The sequence below is a fragment of the Osmerus eperlanus genome, chromosome 10, assembly GCF_963692335.1.
Source record: "Osmerus eperlanus chromosome 10, fOsmEpe2.1, whole genome shotgun sequence".
NCBI lineage: Eukaryota > Metazoa > Chordata > Actinopteri > Osmeriformes > Osmeridae > Osmerus > Osmerus eperlanus.
Genome location: NC_085027.1, coordinates 3,591,011 through 3,610,930, shown reverse-complemented (window position 1 = coordinate 3,610,930; position 19,920 = coordinate 3,591,011). Strand labels below are relative to the sequence as shown.

Sequence of the window (19,920 nt, the reverse complement as noted above, 5' to 3'; positions counted from 1 at the left end):
TGGGCATGACGAGCCAGCTGAGTCAGCCAGCACACAACCACATGATAGGGCGGAGCGAAAAAGCTTACAGCTGAAAGGCGTCAAAGAGTAATACTTTTGCATCAATATAATAGCCCATACGTTTCAAACAATGGCACTTGCCAACTTTAAAATTAGATTTCTATGGTAGCCTACCTCTTACATGAAATGTATTCCTATTAATATGTATTTTGCTTTTACTGTTAGAGGGAGCTAAGACATGTTATGGTAATATCAGCTTTCAAATAGACAAATACACACGCTCAGCAGAAAGTTTTAATGTAAGGCAAAAAAAGGCAATCAAGTACATAATTGTGTTCAAAATCATATAGTACAAAAAATACCCCATAACAAGTTATCAAAAGCATATCTTTCATTCGTATTTTTCTGATTTCAACGCCCTAAACCCAAATAACTGTCAAGATTAGTACTAAAGTGCTGTCTATCTATAGGTTGTGCCCATCACCAAGGTAATATAAAAGCATTATTGTGTCCTCAAAGTTTCAACCATACAGAAAGTAACCATTTTAACATTTTATTTTCCAAGTACAAGCAAGCCTTCCAAACTAAGTATCTGGATTAGGATCAACTGACAACCAAGCATGCCCACTTATCATCTCCCCCATTATATTCACACACTGATGTATAAATGTTTCCTGATCCATTAATTAATATTTCCCTTACATTGATGTCAGCCGATGCTCAATTTCAATGACAAAAATAACTCCAGTGGTTGGTTTATTGTTTATCAGCTGCAGTCAACATTTCCGTTCTCCTGTAGAATTGTCAGTTGCTCCCTCTAGAAGACAATAAAAAGAGAAAATGATACATCAGTACGAAAATCATAGATGGATTTAAAGCACATGAATTATACAAATTTACAAACGTGTCATATTTGCTGCAAACCTGACAAAACTATAGCAAAGACACAGTATAATGAAGAGCCCAATGCGATCTCCCACACACACCGCCAACAAGCAAATGCATGCATATGCTAAACTAACATCTTGCACAGCAACTCCTCTGTCTGATGAGGAAAAAGAAAATCCCATAAAAGGGGTTATCATCGGGTTTACTCTGTGTTAAGAGAGATGGATGACTGCTGAAAAATGACCGGAGTCAGGTGGCTGAACGGTGAGGAAATCGGGCTAGTAATCCGAAGGTTGCCAGTTCGATTCCCGGTCATGCCAACTGACGTTGTGTCCTTGGGCAAGGCACTTCACCCTACTTGCCTCGGGGGAATGTCCCTGTACTTACTGTAAGTCGCTCTGGATAAGAGCGTCTGCTAAATGACAATGTAAATGTAAATGAAAAAAACTGCGCAACACACAATACTCTAAGCAGACAACGACGAACGCCCAAGCTGACAAACACTGACTGCGGAAAGAAACAAAAGAGGTTCATGGAGAACACTGAGTAACACTTCTAAACAAGGTCAGGACCTGAACATGTCAAGTTCTGAGCTTAGCTGTGCAAAGAAATTGGAATCGGAGAGAAAGGGATCTGCGATTCGTCTCGCAACAAACATTTAAAGACCTCTTATGACATCTAGTGGTCAATGGAGATGTTATTAATAGGGTTTTTCAGAAGGAGCCTGCTGCTTTTTTGAATGCAATTTGGTTAGAGTTGGAATGTACTTTTAAGATGAAAGTTGGAAATTTATTGAAGGTCACAAATGCTACACTGTTAATAAAAGAAAATGATAAAGCGTGTCAAAGGAAAACGTGGTTCTGCAGAGGAGAGATGACATGAGGGGTGCAGGGACGTGTGGAGGTGGCTAGCCATGTCAGGCTCAGAGGTAAGAGCACACCTGTCAGTAAAGGCTCCCTGGAAGAGTCCAACACCTGATGGAGATAAAGTCAAGTCACCATTTCATCACATACCGTGTTGTCTTCATATGCTATACCCCCCCCCCAAAAAAAAACAAAAAAAACAACAAGGCTTTACATTTAGTCATTTTAGTCATTTACATTGCTTTAACTAAGGCTTACGCCTTGTCACTTTTGTAGAACGTTCTTTCTAACTGAAGCGACTGAATGCTCTGACAGACTTCCAGGACATATTGTTTATTGTGCGTGGCTGCTGCTAAGGGCCATGCAAAAAGTGAGTACTATCACACAGATGTTCACAGGTGTTACAGACACAGCACAGACAGACTGGAAGACATAGCTTCTTCCAAGGGAGCTTCCTTTCATGTAATCTTTCCTTGGAATTCCGAATGCATATGCACCCTATCCTTCAGTTGTCAATCAGCGAATAAAGGTCAATAAGGAAATATGGTGATTTCAAGAAAACTACAGAGACTACTCAGAGACAGACACTTTTACACGTATATTATTTAAGTCTAAATACATAATTAAAAAAAACTGCAGGAAACCACACCAGAGCTAATAATGAAAACGTTTGCAAATCATTTTCTCCGCTGAATGAAAATGTATTTAAGGCCATGTTTGACCCTATCCCCACCCCCTTTACCTCGTAAGTGGTCCCAGACCAGAAATGTCTGAACTCTCCCCTCTGCCATGCCAGTAGGGCAGAGGACGCCAGAGTGAAGGGCACCAGGTACAGCAGAGCGGGCTGGCCCATCTTTGTCGTCAGCATCACTGCAAATGTTACCACCATGCCACACAGGTAGGCTTCACGGGGTGAGGGCGGGAGAGGGGAAAAAAGATGATAGAGGGAGAGGGAAAGAAAAAGAGAGAAACCAAGTCAGGAGATTATAATTCAGACTATAAATGCCAAAAGGGCCATGTTTCGTAGTGTGGCTACTTCAGCAATAATATGTATGGCTTCTATCTCTTACATTTACATTTAGTCATTTAGCAGACGCTCTTATCCAGAGCGACTTACAGTAAGTACAGGGACATTCCCCCTGAGGCAAGTAGGGTGAAGTGCCTTGCCCAAGGACACAACGTCATTTTGCACTGCCAAGAATCAAACTGGCAACCTTCAGATTACTAGCCCGATTCCCTAACCGCTCAGCCACCTGACCTCTTACCGATGCAGCAGGAGACAAAGTAGATCTTCTTAGGGCTATTGGTCCACACATCAAACCTGCTGCAATAGGCCACGAGTAGACCTGCCGGACCAAACGGCACAAAGAACATTTGAGCACTGTGGATACAAAATCCCTTTACCCATGCTGAGGTAAATATGAGGTTTTATCTGACCTGGAACAATTATGTCTCCGTAGCCCAGGATAGAGAACTGCATCCCACACACGTTCTGAGCCCAGGACGAGATCCGTGGCACGCGCATGACCAATGGAAGCTGAGGATGGTTGAGGTAACAGTGAACAAACGGTAAACTTACAAAGAGTCATTGAACAAGGATGTCTTAAAATATAATCTGGACAAAAAAGAGCAAAATTAAGCCATGGACATTGTTATTGCCAAGAGAGACAGTGCACACAAGGCCAATTGATTACAATCCAATTAAGATCTTACCATACATCAATCAAGGAATTAAAATGAGCAATTACAGTAGCATCTGATTAAATACATGAATGCTAACCTTGTGACTGGTGGTGTGTGAAATAAGTTTAGCTTCCTTATGCTAGGCATGTGAGCGCCCCTACGGATAATTCCCTTACTCTCTTAAATGGCTTCCTTTCCTTAATCCTACATCTCTACCTCAGAATACTGAGTGTATTAAATATGGAGCCATACAGAAATACTGTATATATATATATATATATCATGTACATTAGCAGCCGTTAATATACAGGAAATGACATGGTCTCGTTGGCTCTGTCCCTATCTCTCTCCCCCCCACCTATCCCCAAAGTGAAGCCCAATATGGAGGGTGCATGGGTGGGCAGATGGATCTTACTTTCTCAGAGGAAGTGTTGGGATCAGCAGGGACCTCCACAATGTTACTCTGTGTCAATAACAGACCCACGCCCCCCCCCCCACACACACACAGTCAGTAAAGCCCAATTTATACTTAGGTCGCAGACACTTTTGAAAAGGTCGCCGACAGAAATGACGTCTCGGTCGACACTTTTAACCGTCGCTTAGAAGTGTCGCCTACCAGGAGAAATTTCTACTGGCGCGGATGTCGTCACATAGTGAAAACTTAAAATTGTCAGTTTCTCCGATTGATCACCTAGGCTACAAAGCGTTAACAATGTAACCATAGCTATGAATGTAACGGTAAAATGATTCTGTTTACGTCACGCGAACCTTGAGCACAGGCGACTGTTTTCCGAAGTATAAATGCCGCAGCCTGAGCGACACTTTTTTTTTTTCGTCGGCGACCATTTCAAAAGTGTCCGCGACCGAAGTATAAATTAAGCTTAAGAAATCAACAGCAATGCTCCACAGCAGTCAGATCAGCCTTATTGTTAATAGAGCAAGCCCACCTCTGCATTAATGCATGCATGCAAATAGACAGACTAAGTGGTTACCTTCTCCCCAGCTGCATCTGGGCCAAGTGCTACTTGCACCATGATGCTCTCTCCATTCTGTACCAGGGAAAAATACACTCATGCTATGAACATCTACTTGAACACACTTTATTTTAAGCAACAAAGTACAGTACTTCAAAGTGTGAGGAATATGCAGTATGATTGGATTGTGACGTACCGGAGTGAAGAAAGGTGTAATGAAGACAAAGAACACATCATAGACCAGTAGGAGGCCCAACAGAATCACACAGATCTGAGGAAAAATAAAATTCCGGTGGGAGACATGTCTTTAGCAGAATAGTTTTTCTAACCAGGGACAGTCCAGGATCAGTGGTGACAGTACCTTGAAGTTCGACAAAGTAATGGTCTTCATGAAGTTCAAACAGAATACGATGCCCAGGAGATCTTGCAGGATCCAAATCCATCTGAAAGTCCACAAAAATATTCATAATCAGACTTGGAAACAGGTCACATTAAAAAATATTGTAAAAAAATATATATATATATTTGTAATGTCTAGTCTGTCCATATTCCTCTAACTTCAACCCAAACCATAAGAGAAGCATAAATCAACATTTTACAAGCAAATATGAAGTTGAACACATATAATACACAGTATGTTATACCAATGTTGCTTTGACCCAAAGATGCAATGAACCTGTAATACAATATCAAGCAAGTTCTGCACCTGTGGGTGGAGAAGGAAGTACAACAATAGGCAGAACAACAGTCACTAATATCCACTATGCTCTGAAAATGGAAATATTTATATTTCCATTTTCGGTAAAGTCTGAAAGTCTTTACTGTCGGTAAAGTCCTGCTATATAAACTTTCTCTGTTTTAACATTAGAAGTCTGGACCAATGAGTTTGACTGTATGAATACACATACCCACTACAATTGTTCACAATGTTTTGGCATTAAATTTCTCCATTTCATAAACCTAGACAAGTAGTCATAGTCAATGAGGCGGTCAGTAATGCAGAACTGGTCTGAACTGACAGCAGTACCTGCCCCTGCTGATGACACCCATGTTTATGAAAGGCTCCAGACAGTTTTGCCCATGGCCACTTCCTGTTGTACCGCCATAAATATTCCCCAGGACAAGACAGAAGTGTGTGTGTTTGTGCAGACAGTACCTGTCCTCATTCCTGTACACGGCCCAGACCACAGCTACAGCGATGCACACGGATGCCAGGACCAGAGACCTCAGAGACAGACTTTGACCCTTGACTGAGAAACTAGATGAAAACAAAACACACACAAAGGGGAGTTAAAACCTACAAGAGAGGGTGCGAGAGGGGGGTGGCAGACGAGAGAAGAAGAAGAAGAAGAGAACCAGACGAGAGAAGAAGAAGAGAACCAGACGACCACAGAGAGGCCAGCTGAAGTCTGTTCCAGTGTAACTACCACAAAGACACACAAGTTAAAGGTCAAAACCTGAAACACAACAACGGGGTGTGTGTGATTCACAAAGTATTACTCATTATAAATTCCATCTGTGGCAGAAGTGTTGTTTGCAAGGGAAGCAGACGTATGGAACAGAGGAAATGCTGAGGTTTTGTGGTCGAGACGTCAGAGCAGAACATACCTCAGAGTGCCACATCCTATTTTGTCCATCACGGCATCAAGACAGCTGAACAGGGCGGTGGCAGAGGCCAGGCAGAATATGGCGATGATGAGGTACACTAGAAAACAAGCACGAGACAAACACGTCACAGCGACTCATCTGGATGGGGGTTTGTGGAGCGCTTCAAAGAAAGCAGCATTTGGAGCGGTACTCACCAAGCCACTTGTAGAAGTAGTACATGAGGACGAGCATCACACACATCAGAGCCACAAAAATGACCACTTTGAGAGGAGAGTACAGACTCAGGTCTCCACTGTCGGTCTTGTCCTCATCTCCGCCACCGAGGGAAGGACCTCGACTCACTCGTTCTCTGTCGAGAACACGCGTGAGCACACACATTTTTTTTGATTCCGACACGTAAATATGCCTTTCACAGAAGTCATGCACTGATGCAGTGTTTCCCCTACCATTATATTTTTTTTATAGCGCCAGATCACAAGATAAGTCATTTAAGGTTAACCATAAGGACATTTAGTTTGTTTAGTTTGTTAAACAAACTAAATGTCCTTATGTAATTTACCCCCCCCCCCCCCCCCCCCCTCAATTCTATTTACAAGGATGTGCGGGTGGGGTATGTTTATATTGTATGCTGTATTCTTTTTCGTATCTAACTGGTTACTCCATAAATACAAATTTGGCCTATACACACACAAGACTGTGTCAAACAGGAAGAATGGTAATGTCATGTGGTCATGTGACTGGATGATGTGTTTCACCTCTCAGAAGCTCCACTCCAATAACCTCCCATGGTGACTGTGAAAACACCAATTACCAGCATCACTATGATACTGACATCAAATATGGCAGCCTGTGGGGCATACATCTTCACCTGCATCCTATCACCAAACACCTGAGGACACACAGGCATAATACACTCATACCACAGCGGACTGTGAAAAAACAACTGCAGCAATCAATAAACATTGAAACATGCTGCGTCTACATTAAGAACAGGTGGGATGGGGAAGCTGACCTTGTGTGCGTCCAGGAAGTCCCTGTATCTCATGAGCGCCACGGGAATATGGACCTTCTCATACTCGGAATCATTGGAAGATGGGGGATACTGAAGTACAAATCAAGACAGTGGTCGTTGTGTTGGACCAAACTATTTGATGAGCCTATTCTAAACTAGGCAACACTGGGTACAAAAGTACAATATTCAAACTGTTGAAACACAGCACATAGTAATAGTAAATAGAACAGTAGTTCTGTTCCAAAGACATGCTTATTATTGTATTCTTGGTACCCATATATTTCCTACCATATTTTCTGTGCTGGCAATGAGCAGACCAGCAGCTCCTAAGCCCTGGGCAATCAGAGCTTTCTGGGTGAAGACACACTCCCCTCTCATCACCACCAGAACCTTGCCCTTCATCTCTGCTGGACTGAGCCCTGAGCCACTGCACAGCAGGTTAGATGTCAGATTCACCAGTGGGTACTGCATCTGATGGTGAATAAGATAGTAACAGGATGCTCACCTCAGCACCAGACAATCATATATTTTATATAATCTTAAATCTATATAGAAGTGAAAGTTCATCCACCTCAACAAAGAGCTCGATTTTGACCCCAAACTGTGAAAGTTAAACGCTATATAGCAGGTGGACTTACAGCAATGCTGAGTTCCACTGACAAATTACTCCAGGTGGAATTGTAAACAAGGCAGTATTCTTTATTTGTAGATCCATCTGAAACGTGCAAAACCGCCTCCTGGCAGTGTATCTGGGGGGGAAACGCTATATGATAAATAAAAGCTAAGTGTGCATATAACATGAAGTCACTAGTTAATCAAAAGGTTTTTTTTTCTTCAGATTTTTTAAAACTGTTCCATGTTATTTAGACACACTACTACAGACAATACATATGCTGTTGTTATCGTTGACGAACATTGACCTAACAACAGCTGACGACTACACTAGGTAACATTTTACTTCCCCCAGCTGACAAGCAAGTCTCGCTTGCTAATGATCTTTACCAGACTAGCTAGCTAGAAAACAATAGCTAACATTTATGAAACAACCTAAGAATAAACCCCTGGAGTAGCTGTATGGTCACACAATTCCTCTTAACGATGGGTGAATTAACTAGGTAGCAACTAGCTACTGGTGGGTTAGGATAGCTCGGCTAACTAGCTAGTTGCCTAACCTAAATACATCTTTCTTGCCTGTCATTACAAGCAACGCTGGCTAACTGGTCGGCTACAGTACAGTATGTTTACTTACCTCCAGAGCCAAGAAAATGATGGAAAAAATAGTGACCACAACAGTGTTGGCCATACTGGCAAAGTCCGGTATTTACACAATTATGAATATATCGTCAACCTCATTTTTGGCACGCCACAAATGTAAAAATTCTGTGTTACGCTCGCCGACTCATTGTATCAAAGGGAAAGTATTTTCACCAAGCTACTCGATGTACTTCCTGTTACATGTCTTATGACTCACTTTGGCCACACGTTGAACACATTGAAGTCAGTTAACACTGTAAAAGAACAGTACTTCATTTCATTTTAAATAACTTAACTAACTAATACAACTAATTAAAACTCTAATAATTAAGATTCTGGCCACTTTAAACATGAATAGCTGTAGAAGAGTTTAAAATTAACTCCACAATCTCACGACAGATTTAAAAGTTTAAACAATGAGAGATTTGAGGTGTTGAACAACCAAATAAAACCTGAATTATCCACTACAGCAACACAGATCATAAACAGATAAACATCTATAAATATTAAAGAACAACTTAAAAACGTTGTTCATGAAGTATTTTATTAAGATTCTAACAAGGAGAAAACGGTATAAAAATACATATTGAAATCAATGCAAAGGTATGCTTTAGGAGTGTAAAAGAATCAATGGTCCAGTGTGCCCTACATGTTTCAAGTTCATTTAGAAAACAGCATTCTTTACTTAAAAATAGTCTCCTGAATCAGAGGTGATTTTAGAATGAAACTTAGAACATTGACTTGTTGCCTAAATACTTTAAATCATTTTAAGAGCCTTTGAGATTTGGGTAAGAACCAGATATTTCTATACTATGACTCATATCTTGAGATCTCCAGTGTGGCCCAGCCACACAGTCATATTTCCACAAATCACATAATAAATACAGGCATCCACGAGGTCTAAAAAAACAGCAAACACGCCTGAACATTTTTCATCATACGCACAAGCATTCAATGACTAAGAAATTGATCTACTAACCCATCCCAATCTACTCTTGCAGTGCAACAGCATGGCAGACAATGAATAGCAGTGTTTTTATAACAATTAAATTATATACAATTTCCTGGAAGAGCAGTGGTATGATACTTAGGTCCTGTGTCCGTTTCAGGTGAAACTGCATTATAAAACGCCTCTTCAAATTGACATCAGTAGTTGGATTTCCAAATTGTTCTGTGTGGAAAAAGAACATATTGTGTTCAGTCTCATCATTACCTTCACAATGTTCTTTTTAGCTGCGACTAGCAGCTCAATAGCTCGCTGCCGGTTGGTTGGTTTACAAAAATTCCAAGGGTGTAGGTGGTCGTAGCTATTACAAATTTTCACTTGTTTATATAGGTAATACTTAAAAGGAAAATCTTACCTTGTTATAATTGAGGGCCTTCAGAACCCCCATGTCCATAGCCACCCTTAGATTTCATCTGGGCCTGAACAGTATCCACCTTCAAACAGTGGCAGACACATCCAATCAAAATGAGAAAATCTTAACAGGGGATTTTTTTAAAAATCTGTATGCATTTGTTATCAATCAAGTCAGTCAGCCTGCATATTCTTAAGAATATTATTAAAAAGCACATACCGATGACACTCCCAACCCCATCTCCCCTGAGCCTACATGTGTGGTGTGGACAAAGTTTGTTGGCTCCCCAATCATGGAGCGATCTATTCGTCGCCGTCTCTTCTGAAAGACAAAAAATAAATAAATACAAAATCACCGGGCTTTAGTGACTGCATACTGTCTGTAAATACAGATACATGGACGCCATTTTTGTTTGTCTGAAAAGGGGCTCTTACTGGCTGTGGCTGCTCTGCGATGCAGCAGCTGAAACAGACCCAGAACTCAGTCATGCTGAGGCTAACGCAGAGGCCCACAGCAGCTTCCTCCCTCAGCTCAGTCCTCTCTCTGTCTTCCTGTTCACCCCGTCAGGGATGCCACAAACATACGTCGGAAGAAGATTACAGACATGCAGCTACCACCGATCTTGTTGTTACAAAACCTGGTGTGATTGTCATCCAGGGCTTGGACCACCAAAACCTGTGGACATATCAAGAGGTATTTGGATAACAATTCAACAAAGGCCTGTAGATGATTTTTGGAATATTGTCAAATAATAAACGTTATTATTATAGGCTCAAGGCCCACATGGTTAAAAAAAAACAATACATACATACAAACAATTAATTACATAATTATATACAAGGAAAGACGGGCTAAAAAAGGCACTCATTCCAGTGTTCCCAGATCTTAAATGTGTACTTGACAGAGCTGCAAATATTATATTAACAGCCCACATCAGTTCATGCCTATCAAGTCAACACGTCATATGTCTATAGTTGCCTTTGTGTGTTATGTAGCAGCTTGTGTGATCTAAATTCGTACATTAAAAAACTGCTACTAATTAGTAGGATGTCTGTAGGCGGTCCTCTTGGGATGTGGTAAAAGACTATCTGACTGACCTACTTATAGAAGCAAACCACTTCTCACAAGCACCAAGACACTGCTCTCCAACCAACAGAAGTAGACCTAATGCTGTATGAAGATTCATTTCACCCTATTCTAGAAGAGCAAGTTGTGTCACAAGTGTGTCACAAGTTTTTGTGACAAGGATAGCCACAAATGTACTCCTTGACATGATTTTTCTATCATAATAAAACAGTATTTAGTTTAACGTGGGACAAATTATGTGATCAAAATGACTGATTAATAACCCAACGAGGATTAATACTGAATCTGAGATTAAAACAGCAGGCGTGTACCGGTCATTAAGTATCATGTATGGTTGTTTAATGTTTACAATTTATTGTACAAGGCAAGGCTGAGCCAGGCGTTAACAACTTACGGCTTTCTGATGAATTCATAACGTTACCATAAACTACAATTCCGATTCCGTCTAATCAAGTATTGAACACATATTTCTATTTGCATCATTGTAATCAGTAAATTCAAGGCCCCAGACGATGTCAAAAAGCAGGAAGGAGGCGAGCTACTTGTGGTTTTACACTGACAGCTAGCTAGCTTGCAATCTAGCCAACAACAACGATTAACTAACCAAACCATAAAATTACTTACAAAGAACATAAATATCGACGTTAAGTAAAATTGTTTTCTACTGTTTCTATGTGAAACCCGGTCTACGAATGTTTGGTATGCTAAAAGACCTACCTGGTGGCTAATTTCCCCGAATCTGCGAGAGAAAGCACTTCCTGCTTTTTGGCGCAATGATTGCTGGGATATAGTGTACATACAGTGTACATAAACAGGGTGTGTGTGTGTGGGGGGGATATGTCTATGGGTGGTAGTGGTCAGTAGGTCTCATTAAAAATACTCGTAACTATTGATGTTTATATTTATAACCATTACATATAGATTTTAAATGGTGTAAACGATAATGCAAACAATCTGTTTCTAATTTTGTGCTCAATTTAACACTCGTGTTTTGGGGCCCTGACCACCCATGGTTGTGATCACATATAGGTTATTATACCATACCATACCTGGCCATCAGATGTCTGCAGATTCTAAACTGTCAATATGATGATCACACCAAGGACTCCCCAGTGCTGGACTGGATTTTAATTGAGTCTACATGTGATATTACATAATCCCTCATGACTAATCTGACAACGGATCTATAGTCATTTTAAGACTACTTTTACTGAGTTGATCAAATGGATCCCCTTTAGGAACCATTTCGATGCCACTTTCACTTTACTTGTAACGTCTTCTCACAGCTGCCGGCAGGTGGCAGACCAACTACCTAAATAAGCACTGTGAAATTGAACAAAATGTACAATCCTTTGAATTTTCGTCTTAGATTTGTGCAATCTGGATTCAATGTCTTGTTAAAATGATTAATCCAAAAACAACCTTTTCTGTAATAGTTATACAACATTGTACATACACTGTATGAATATTAGAATAACCAACCGTCATTCATTAATTTACATAGTTTAAGTAATTTGAACATTTGAAATATCATTATTTTGTCATCCATACATTTGCAGTGGGTGATAGTCAGATACTTGTTTTATTTTGTTTGCATGTATTGGTAGCAACAAACACATGGCTAAGTCGGAATAAATAAGATAAAATGTTAAGTTAAACTGATACAAATCTGATCATTCAAAAAAGTATGAATAGAAAAAACTGGAACATGTCTTTTTGGTTTGGTAGTAGGCAAATAACTTGTCTAAGAGGGATATCTTAGATGGACACTGCATTCCAAAACTGTGCACAGCCCCAAGATATCTAGCATTTTCATGTCACAACTATCACAGTGGTAATACAAATGGCAACTGAATCAGCTTCACATGTTTTGGAAGCTTGACCAAGTACTGTTCTAATGATATACTGAATGTGTTCCCCTTTGACAACCAGCAATCAGCAATTCTCACCACCGCTTACCGTATGCACACCATTTACAAGTGAGAAATTTGCTGTCTGCTCTCGCCACCAAAGAGGCGTAGTCTACTATATTCTCACTGTAGTTAAATTCATGTGATTACATATTTTCTACAAACCATTTCATGTTCTGAGTGTAAAAAGTGTTCAACACCATATTTCACAGGTTTCAAATAAGTAAAATTAATTTAAACATGATGATTATCATTTATGATCTGAAAACACAAGACAAGCATCAAAGTGAAAATGACTTTAAGAGACAGGGTTCAAATTTGTTTTAACGATGAGGTGAACACTCATGCATGGAATACATAGGATTGGATCCCACATTTGGTAAACTACCTTCTGCCTACTACCGGCTACTTGAGGTTGTGAGGATGTATAAACCCCACTTGTAAGTGATTTGGTGTAACTCCAGACAACTCCATTTGTAAGGGCTGTTTCTAAGTATGACAGGTTATGAGTATGTGGCGTTGTAGGTCTATAGGCTGGACAGGGACGTGATGAGAAAAAAGTCAGTTACAGACAAACCTTTGATGCACGTGCATTCAAAAGAAATATTAGGTTACAACCATAGTTTACAACACACGGAATTTGCATTGAGATTTATAAATTATATTAAGAGTAATAATTGAGGCATACACAATATATGTTTTAAAATTAAAAAGCACAACTAAGACAGGTCTACATTTGCCATCTGCTTGGTACTGTACGCATTGTCCGAAGAAATGCTTGAAAAAACTATCTGCACGCAATTAACATACTGGTGTTACTCCTGTTACAAAACTGATAACTCCACCATTCCAGTTAATGTGATTGTGAAAGCAGTGGTCAGTGACACTATATTGGCAAGTTAAGATAATAGCATGTGCTGAATTTTGAACAATCCAGAGGAAGGGAACAAACAACAAACGCACTTTGTCATAAAATTGTTTTTTTCATATGATGAAGTGGGAGGTAAATGCGTGGGCTGGCCGATTTAGCGCTCTCTGATTGGCCGTATGGATTTGTTTCCGCTAGACTGAAGCGTTTATATAGCCAATCACCTTGTAGCAGGGAGTATGTGTAGAACTGAGCCTTGCCGTCCGGTTCTCTCTTGGTGGAAGACTGCATCCGAGTGACATCGCACAACTTTCACCCAATTCTGCAATGGAGGAATCAAGTAGTTGACGTTTCCTGTAACCTTCTCTTTTTAAGCTTTCTTCCGTCTGATCACTGAGTTCTTAAGTGAGCTGACCGGTCCTGGTTTTACGACGTTTCTTGCGAATTTCCAAATTTTCACAGTCCAGACATGAAGTACATTATTGGCATCGGCGGGTGAGTGTAATGAATGGTTAGAGGAGAAAACGTTCGTCCTAGGCCCCGGCCTGGCACGTGGAAGGCGCGTTATACGTGCCTTTAGATGTCATCTCGTCAGCATAACCGGGCATTAATTTTCAAGATTCATTAATTTTTGTGAATATTTTAAACAATGTGTGAGTTTTGTTATGAATTAGCTGTGTACATTGCTTTAGTTTAAACAATGTTGCAATATTTGCCGAAAGACAACCAGTGACGCTGATGCAGAAGCGTCCAGGATGTTTTCTTTTAACATAAGGTAGTAGCGAGTGGGTTACAGTTACATTGGTGTCTTTGTCATAACAAAGAGCTACAGTACAAGTACAGTGTGTTTACTGTAAGTCTCGCCGGTGTGGTTTTCTCTGATGGACCGTCTTTGTGTCTCAGGGTAACCAATGGAGGGAAGACCACCCTCACGAATAAACTGATCAAGAACTTGCCCAATTGCTGTGTTGTACATCAGGATGACTTCTTCAAGGTGAGTTTCATTGTTGCTCTTTTTTTCCAATAATATAAACTCCCTAGAAATGTGTAAAGATTACATTAACCTTAGCTTTGATACAAGTAGAATATCATTTGTTGGGTCACCGACAAAAGGATTGTTTTCCGCATAGACTGAAGTTAGATTGCTAGTCTGTGGAGCGGAGAAAGCGAGGGGAGCCAAGCCCTATCAGAGACTTCCTAAGGGCAGTTTGTAGAATGTACCTGGGTACATCTCATCCATGTATGTTTCAGCCCCAAGATCAGATTGAAGTTGGTGAAGATGGCTTTAAGCAGTATGATGGTAAGCTTGGGTCTTTATGGAAGGGATTCAATGTGTGTAAACTGTTAACAAGTGTGTATGTGTGTTTAACACGGGCGCCTTATTTAATGCCATCTGCATGCTTCTTAACTAAGACGCCTGATGTAGTTTTTCTCTCAAAAGTTTCTCACCTGTTTCTGTGTTTATGTGCATCTTCCCTCCATCCTTCCTCTTTGGTATCTCTCCTTTATAGTCATCACTGCTTTGGACATGGACGCCATGATGAGCACAATCTACGCCTGGCTGGAGAACCCTGGAAAGTTTGAGAGGTCGCATGGAGTCAACAACACCCTGGATACCGAGATTCTTCCAGAGTCCGAGCTTAAGGATGAGGAAACCCACATCCTTATTGTGGAGGGCTTTCTGCTCTACACCTATGGGTGAGGACTCTTGGTATTCACTGTTTGTTTAGTAATGTGTCACTGTTTCTCTCCCTTGCTGAGCGTGTTTCAGTCAGACATGCTAAACTGATTTATTTATCTTCTTCCAGACCTTTGATCGACGTACTGAACCAACGTTATTTTATTTCCATTCCATACGAAGAATGCAAAAAGAGGAGGTGGTGAGTGTGGAATGTTTATGATATATATTTTTTCTCCCATCTGTATATTAATACTTTCACACTGCATCTTCCAGCGGCTATCTTCATAGCTGAGTGTTCCTCTGTGTTGTCATCCGGCAGCTCAAGGAATTACGCTGTGCCAGACCCCCCAGGTCTGTTCGATGGTCACGTTTGGCCCATGTACGTCAAACATAAGAATATCATGGAAGAGTCTGGAGTTGATGTCTGTAAGTGATCTTACAATGAGCTTCCCTACGTGTGTGGTTGTTCTTGTGCATTTTAAGATTGGTTTTACAACAGAAAAAAGTGCTGTTTATGTGGTTATGTTGAAGTAGAGTATAAACCTTTTAATGTTAATCTGACAGTTGAGTTGTGTGTGCGTACTTCTTTACAGTGCAACTAGATGGAACTAAGTCCAAGGAACAACTGTACAACTTTGTCTATGGAGACGTCCTGAACGGCATCCAGACGTGTCTCTAATCAACAAAGGTGTGTTTCTTTTCCCAAAAATGTGTCACTCCCTTGTGTCTGACCAGTTACATGGTTATAAGGACGTTTTGTCTTAAATTATTTATTGTTGATACCTCAAGGACACCTGTATCATTGAACTTGTGCTGAATGAGGATATAATTGGACGTTGTGTGTTGCAGGTCAACTGATCGGCTTGAAACAAGAGCGTACATCATACCTGCTAGATGAAGACCGCCTCGCCTTAACAGTTTCTACCTGGCAGCTTTTTTTAATTGACTGCTAAGACTTTTGTAGTATAAATTATTCCTCACCTGACAGCATTGTATGCTGGCATGATTTTATATCCAACATATTTATTGCTTTGTTACCAGCAAACACTCAACAGAGTTGACAAAAGTTTTGAAGGTGGTTGCAGCTAGTTGCACACATCAATAAATGCTCTTCCTGACAAACATTCTCTCCTTTGATCAATGTTGATTTTTGCTTCTCAGTTCAGTTGTTCAAATGAAATGTAAAACTACAACTTGAGGTTTGCCATGCTAACTTCAAAAAAAGTGTCTTGACTTTGTTTTTTTGTGGTGAGACTTAGTTTCCACTTTCATCCCACCCGTCCACTGACACTTTGGGTATGTGTGTAGGCTTGTAGCAGACACGCTGTATTGTCGTATTCTGCCAGACCAAGCTTAACCTCTAATTATTGTTTTCCTTGTCACTTTTTTACTTTGACCATGCTGGAGAGAGGCGAGTCACCACTAATACGCTACTGGGTTTCCGTAGCAACACTATCTATCCTTCAAGTGACAGTTGGTATTGGTGATAGTAGTGTCAATGACAGACTCAACCCTGTGACCTAGTGACTTAATGTTAACTGGAAAAATATCATGAGTTGCATAACTAACGCATTCAAAGCCATAAATAAGAAAGTGCAACGATATCACCAGATCATTTACATTTAGTCATTTAGCATTTAGTCAGATCATGCATGGTATATTAGAGTAACTGAATACCACTAGGAAAGGACTGAATGTGTAATATTTTTCTTCATTAGCTCACCTAAACTAATGATTATATTTCCCATACATATTCCATTCTTATAAATGAAGACGAATCACTGAGTAACCAAGTGCTCTGTCTGTTCAGATACTTTATATCAGCAGGGTCAGATGATCACGGAGAAGCATGTTGTCTTACCAGTTACCAGTGATGATGTAACCTGACTTCTGGAATTTGCTTCCAGTTCAGGTCGTGTGCAGCCACACGGCCGTGAATATCATCTGCTCCCTGAGTTAGCTCCCAGGCCAGTCAGGGTTTACTGTGAGGACGATCAGGAGGGAAGAGAGCTGAATGAGTTATAAATATATTGTGTGTCAACACTGCATTGGGGAAAACTATTATTCAGTCTACAGAGTGATAAATAAGCTAGATAAAATAAATGATATGATTGAGTGTTTAAAATACATGTACTTTTTGTTTTGACCTTTGCTTGGATTGTGATTAATTTCTCTGAACAGTTGTTATATTCTAAAAACTGAAATGTTATTCTGTTGATAGCTGAAGAATCAAAACATAAGGCCCAGTAGATCCCATCTGACAATTTGGAAGTTTCAATTCAAACTGTACCCTTTCTAATGGACGAAAATCTTGTGCCAATAGCCCACAAAAGCTCCAGACAAAATGGAACGTCCTGAATGAAGGGCATGAGTCAGACCTATGGAAGGGGTGGGGAGAAACAGCTTTTTTTTCATTCCTACAAGAGCATTATGTAACGTGGAAGGAAAGGAGGTGGGACGCGGCTGAGTCAGAGCATGATTTTAGCACCTGGCCGACATAGGAAATGTACAGAATACAAGTGTGTTGTCTCCATGTCATAAGGCATGTCGCCATGTGCATTTGTCAATCCAAATGATATCTGTATCCATATATGAAATGTTTTAAGGATATAAAATATATTCAATGTCCACATTGTATTGAGCGTGGGCCAACAGACAGCAGCTCAAGACAACACCTGGGTCCATGTGTTATTAAAGAGTACAAAGCAGCTTCTGTGGATCTACTGCATGCTGCCAGTTGGAGCAGCTCCTCTGTCGATTAGATAAGCAGTAGTGTCTCTCCTCACAACAGGCACCAAGTGTTCTCTCTCTCTCTCTATCTCTCTTTCTCTCTCACACACACACAAATCCACACAATGCCTGACTGCTGGCCTCTCACACATACTGGACAGTGTGCCCTGCAATTTTACTACCTGAAACTGTCTGTCAAAGAGCTATTAAAAACTCCCTGTAACCACAGCCTGTTGTCTAACTGAATGGGTTATTAGAGGCCACGATTCTAATGACTCTCCTGCACACTAGCTTTAGTGAGATTTGTCCTCAGCTCAGAGGCTGAGACCCATCAGTAAGTTGAAATGTGTGTGTGTAAGTGTGTGTGTGTGTGTGTGTGTGTGTGTGTGTGTGTGTGTGTGTGTGACTGAGTATGAGTGAGCGCTGGATATCCTATCCATGCTGGGAATTTCCAACAACCTATTTTAGTTGCTCTTTGGACAAGCATGATGACACTTTACAGATTGTCCCTTGAAGATGAGAATGTACATGTTACTTTATATGAAGAAATTATTTTATGTTGTTAAAACATGACAGTACTTTGTTATTTTTAATAACATTTTGTAATATTTTGGTATTATAATGCTATTATATTAACCATGATGCTTTGTCAAACTCAATATAATATGTGCACTCAATACTTAGTTTCATTATTTTAATTAAGTTGACAATGACATCTGAATCAAATCAAATCAAATTTATTTGTATAGCCCTTTTTACACGCAAGCATGTCACAGAGGGCTTCACATACGCCCATAGAACTGTCCCTCAACCAACCTAAACCCTCAGGGAATTACCTGGCATGTCGTTGATATGCTAATTGGGCTGATTGTCAAGTATGCACCCCTACACAACAAAATGGCCACTACACTCCCCAGGCCACTAACTACCACTGAAGTTGTTGAAACACTTTTCTGCTAGTTCACAATGTTCAATATCCATGTTCCTAAGAACTAAGCATGAATGTGTGAGATAAGCAGTTATGTAACTTTACGCACCAGAAAGCTCCCCTCTAACAGGTCTGGATCTGCACTGAAGGTCTTGGCTTCCTGCCCAACACTGGCCTCCACAGGGCGGGCTCTGTCTGCCTGTCTGCCCCAGGATCAGACACCTCTGGCCAATGCACTCCAGACACATAGACTAAATGCCAACACACAGAGCAGTGAAGTGATGGATGGTTTTGTCTTCAGAACCCTGGACTGGTTTTTAGGGTCTGGAGTTATCTAGACCACACTAACCATCATGAGGCATGCAATACCGGATCCTTCTGGATCTGGGTGTGTTAGTGTGTTAGTGTGTATGTGTGCGCATGTACAGTATTTTGTGCACGCATGCGCGTGTGTGTGTTTATCTGTGTTTGGGTGCGGATTTCTACATCTCTCACCGCCTCTCTCTCCCTCTCTTTACCTCTCTCAGCTCATCTGTCTGCCCTGAGAGCATGATAATCAGCAGTCTGTCTGCTGTGGTTCCCTTAGATAGAGGACATAAACAAAACCATAAATCCTCATTCATTTTGTTGAACTCCTATACAGTTCAGACCCAATTCAGACACCACACACACACGTGAAGGCAACTGCTTGCTAGCAATCTATCTCACTACTGAGGATCTGAGGACAACAGCCAGCATTTCTCCTGGGGAAACTACCTGACTGTAACTCCCACAGCTTTGCCATCTCTCCCTCTTCTTCTACATTACATTTAGTCATTTAGCTGATACTCTTATCCAGAGCGACTTACAGTAAGTAAGGCCCGAGGCAAGTAGGGTGAAGTGCCTTGCCCAAGGACACAATGTCATTTGGCACGGCCGGGAATCGAACTGGCAACCTTCTGATTAATAGCCTGATTCGCTAACCGCTCAGCCATCTTCTCCTCCTGTTAGCCAAAATAGGGCAATAACAAGGGCAGGGCACACTGGTTTAATCAAATCATCCTTTTCACTCCACCACAACTACCCCGTGCTTCAAAG

General features: G+C 40.8%; 2 protein-coding genes and 1 long non-coding RNA gene across 6 annotated transcripts; 1 reads left to right on the top strand and 2 right to left on the bottom strand.

The window, feature by feature from the left end:
• Nucleotides 1-281: 281 nt before the first annotated feature.
• zgc:123258 (uncharacterized protein LOC641502 homolog) lies at nt 282-8,482 on the bottom strand. 4 transcript variants are annotated; one of them, XM_062472040.1, is made up of 17 exons: nt 8,278-8,482; nt 7,667-7,777; nt 7,317-7,499; nt 7,029-7,118; nt 6,772-6,905; nt 6,211-6,365; nt 6,017-6,113; nt 5,565-5,666; nt 4,770-4,851; nt 4,605-4,679; nt 4,427-4,483; nt 3,850-3,897; nt 3,189-3,288; nt 3,017-3,097; nt 2,494-2,654; nt 1,829-1,862; nt 282-817 (listed from the first exon to the last, which is right to left on the bottom strand). In XM_062472040.1, exons 1-17 carry the CDS (start codon nt 8,329-8,331, stop codon nt 777-779), a joined length of 1,605 nt encoding a protein of 534 aa, XP_062328024.1. In that variant the 5' UTR covers nt 8,332-8,482; the 3' UTR covers nt 282-776. The 4 variants fall into 4 exon arrangements, with proteins under 4 accessions (XP_062328024.1, XP_062328025.1, XP_062328026.1 ...); XM_062472041.1 differs by lacking the exon at nt 1,829-1,862; XM_062472042.1 differs by lacking the exon at nt 3,850-3,897.
• Nucleotides 8,483-8,923: 441 nt separating this feature from the next.
• LOC134028480 (uncharacterized) lies at nt 8,924-10,144 on the bottom strand. The gene is made up of 4 exons (XR_009931529.1): nt 10,075-10,144; nt 9,896-9,961; nt 9,644-9,722; nt 8,924-9,453 (listed from the first exon to the last, which is right to left on the bottom strand). It is a non-coding gene; the product is annotated as an uncharacterized LOC134028480 (long non-coding RNA).
• A 3,618-nt stretch (nt 10,145-13,762) lies between these two features.
• mibp2 (muscle-specific beta 1 integrin binding protein 2) lies at nt 13,763-16,307 on the top strand. The gene is made up of 8 exons (XM_062472053.1): nt 13,763-13,999; nt 14,408-14,498; nt 14,756-14,804; nt 15,016-15,202; nt 15,313-15,384; nt 15,505-15,611; nt 15,779-15,873; nt 16,035-16,307. Exons 1-7 carry the CDS (start codon nt 13,974-13,976, stop codon nt 15,862-15,864), a joined length of 618 nt encoding a protein of 205 aa, XP_062328037.1. The 5' UTR covers nt 13,763-13,973; the 3' UTR covers nt 15,865-15,873; nt 16,035-16,307.
• Nucleotides 16,308-19,920: the final 3,613 nt, after the last annotated feature.